General features: G+C 48.6%; 1 protein-coding gene across 1 annotated transcript; it reads right to left on the bottom strand.

Annotated features, from left to right (window-relative positions):
• Positions 1-1,133: 1,133 nt before the first annotated feature.
• foxq1b (forkhead box Q1b) lies at positions 1,134-2,914 on the bottom strand. The gene is given in 2 exon segments (XM_036582684.1): positions 1,134-2,107; positions 2,110-2,914. Coding segments are annotated over 2 exon segments (813 nt in total). The 5' UTR covers positions 2,840-2,914; the 3' UTR covers positions 1,134-2,024.
• Positions 2,915-3,122: the final 208 nt, after the last annotated feature.

Here is a 3,122-nt window from a genome sequence, read left to right as displayed (position 1 = left end):
CGTTTAATTATATAATTAATGCAGTCTGAGCCCGTCAGCCGGATCTGTTCAGCCTTTACTGTTCACTGTTATAAACGTGGAACAGGGTAAATATAACTATTCCTATGCAAAAGTTTGTGCACCGCTGGTACATGTTTTTTTGATTAAGTTAACCCATCCTCATTTATCTGCAGCACAGTTTCTAATTATTATCTGAATTTAACATGTTCCGAAAAATAATAAAGCATAAAATGTGCTAGACGTTTTACACAGGCGACATTTGATTCTTTCCCCCAGTTCAGTTCAGCAAATAACAGTAATTGTGTGTTACATTGTGCAGAAGTGTTTTCTCTGTAGAGGATATGTTAAGTTACTTTCACTTAAAAAATCAGCAGAACATGTAATTTGACCAGGGGTGCCTAAACCTTTGCAGACGACTAAGCACACCCAATGTCTACAGTTTAGTATCTGAAAATACATACATTTTACATCAATATCTTAATGCATTCGTTCACTGAATAAACGCATAATACTATTAATACTACTACTACTACTACTACTACTAATAATAATAATAATAATAATAATAATAATAGTAACGTTGCTGTTAACGATATTGATACTATTATGACGATAATGATGACGATTATTGTCATCTTTGTTATTATTATTATACTAACAACAACAGTGACAATAGGAAGAAGAAGATGATGATGAAGAAGAAGAAGAAGAAGAAGAAGAAGAATTTTAACAAAGTATGCACAAATAGTATGTATAAAAATGTAATAGTTATTGTAATATAAACAAGAGAATGCGCAAAAACTGCACGTGACATCTGTCAATTTCACTGGTGATTTCTAATAACACACTGCCAAAGATCTTAATAACTCGTGCCTTTTCCTAACATAAGGTGTGAAGTGAGGCGTGTCCTGATGTTTCTCCTGTCGCTCGAGCAGCCTGATCTGATGACTGAAGGCCATAGTGACGGGGAGCAGGTGCGTGCGAGCGCTGAGATTTGCGCGCACGTGCCGCATTCCTCCTGAACTCCCACAGTAACTGCGGAAGGACAGAGCTGTGTGGTGTGAAGTGCTGGCAGATTTAACAAGAATAAAACACATGCAAACAGAAGGAAACAACACGCGCACACACTGTTCTCCGCTGCATCAGCTTCTCTCTCTTTATTAACAGAGGTCCAGTCTGAACTCCTCTCTCTCCTCTCTCTCTCCTCTCTGAGCAGCTCGGTCTGTCCGCAGCGCTGCAACTAAAACGCGCGCGCTCGCCGACGACCAAAACATGTTTACACCCACATTAAGAAAGATGTATGACCAACAACATCACTATTACAAACTATATACACTTAAATACATACATATATTAAACCATACTTTTCTCATACATTATTTTACAGAATGGAAATGAAATCAGTACCAAACACACAGGAATCAGCGCGTTAACAGCGCACAGCACATACAGCAATGATGATCCACAGACTGTTTGAGTGATGAAGTGGAGAGATCGTGTTAGAGCACAGCGTCCAAAAACCACGACAGGAAAAGTGCACAGAACAGGTGAGTGGCTGGGTAGGTGGGTAACTTTCTCATGCGAATAGAGTTCTCTTGTATTTGAGTGTACACTGTCAGGTACATTTTAGTTTACCAAGGTACAAACAGTGTGAAGCGTACCCTTAAAGGTACAACAACGGCCTTAAAGTAAATGAGCTGTAAAGGTACATCATATTCTCTTTCCCATGGAGACAGCTGTTCATAACCTCACATTTAAAACTGAAAAATACATACAAAAAGCCTGGACTCAAGATGTGACATAGAGAGTCAATGTAGCTTAAAATGTATATATTCACAATGTATGATGGCACAGTTACGGTACGACCCCAGTGACACTTCAATACCTTTTTATTCTGAGAGTCTGTGCGCGTTCTGGTCTCCTCAGCGCCTCTGATGTGACTTTCTCACGCAACTAGATTTAGCATGTGTGATATACTGGCTGTGCATGTGCGCGCGTGCAGGCGCGCGTTTGTGTATGCATCCTCAGGACAGCAGAGAGTCGATTCTGAAGGGGTGGTAGGGAGCCTCAGGCGGCGCGCTGTAGGGAGCGTGGTATCGCGCAGCGCGCTCAGAAAGGCCGGCTGTGGCGCGAGAGCGGCGAAAGGCGCGTGGAGCGCCGGGCAGTTCACGAGAAACGGCGTGAATTGTGACGTCAGTCCGGCGCAGTCCTCCGCGCGCTCCCTGCGCCTGAACGACGGCTTGCTGAGGATGCTCTCGATGGCGAAGGGGCCGGTGAAGCGCGCGCCCGCGCTGTCCCTGGGAGCGTGTTCCAGCGCGCGCTCCCGCGGCCCGGAGACCCTGGCAGGCTTCTTGCTGATGCGCTTCCTCCTGCGGCGGAACACGCCGTCCGCGAACGTGTACTCGCTGTGCGGGTTCAGCATCCAGTAGTTGTCCTTGCCCCAGGGGCGCGAGGGGTCGCGCAGCACCTTGAGGAAGCAGTCGTTGAGCGACAGGTTGTGGCGCACCGAGTTGCGCCAGCCCGTGTAGCTGCCGCGGAAAAACGGGAACTTCTTCATCAGGTAGTCGTTGATCTCGGCCAGAGTGAGGCGCCCCGAGCCCGAGTCCCGGATGGCCATCGCGATCAGGGCGATGTACGAGTACGGCGGCTTCGGTCTGCGCGCGTACGCCTTAGGCTTGCTGTCTGGGGCGCGCGACACCTCCGCCTCCTCGGATGGCGCCAGTGCCGGTGCCGCTGCTGGACTGCACGCGGCGAAGTCTCCGTCCGAGCCCAGCTCGTCCTCGCCGGACAGCGGCGAGTCCGGCGGCATCGCGGCGACAGAGAAAACCTCCAGCTTCATGTCCGCGAACAGCTGCTGTACACGCGGCGCGCTCCGCTCATCTGCGGGGAGAAGAGAAACAGTAAGGTTTCACACGGTCCTCACGGGACAACTGCGCGCACGAGCCTAACGGGAGAACATATAAACAGGACCGGGACAAAAGAGGCCGCCCACGAAAGGGGCGGGGCTTAGTGTACCCACCTGCTCGAGGTGGAAATTATCTGCAGAGAGCATTCAGGTACTGTGGGCTAGTGAGCTGGAACATTTTCAGCTGCTGCTCGCCAGTAGGTGGGACAGTGCGTTA

This window comes from Colossoma macropomum, unplaced genomic scaffold (assembly GCF_904425465.1).
Source record: "Colossoma macropomum unplaced genomic scaffold, Colossoma_macropomum, whole genome shotgun sequence".
Taxonomy (NCBI): domain Eukaryota; kingdom Metazoa; phylum Chordata; class Actinopteri; order Characiformes; family Serrasalmidae; genus Colossoma; species Colossoma macropomum.
Note: the sequence above shows the minus strand (reverse complement) of the source record. Positions and strands in the feature narration are given on the sequence as shown.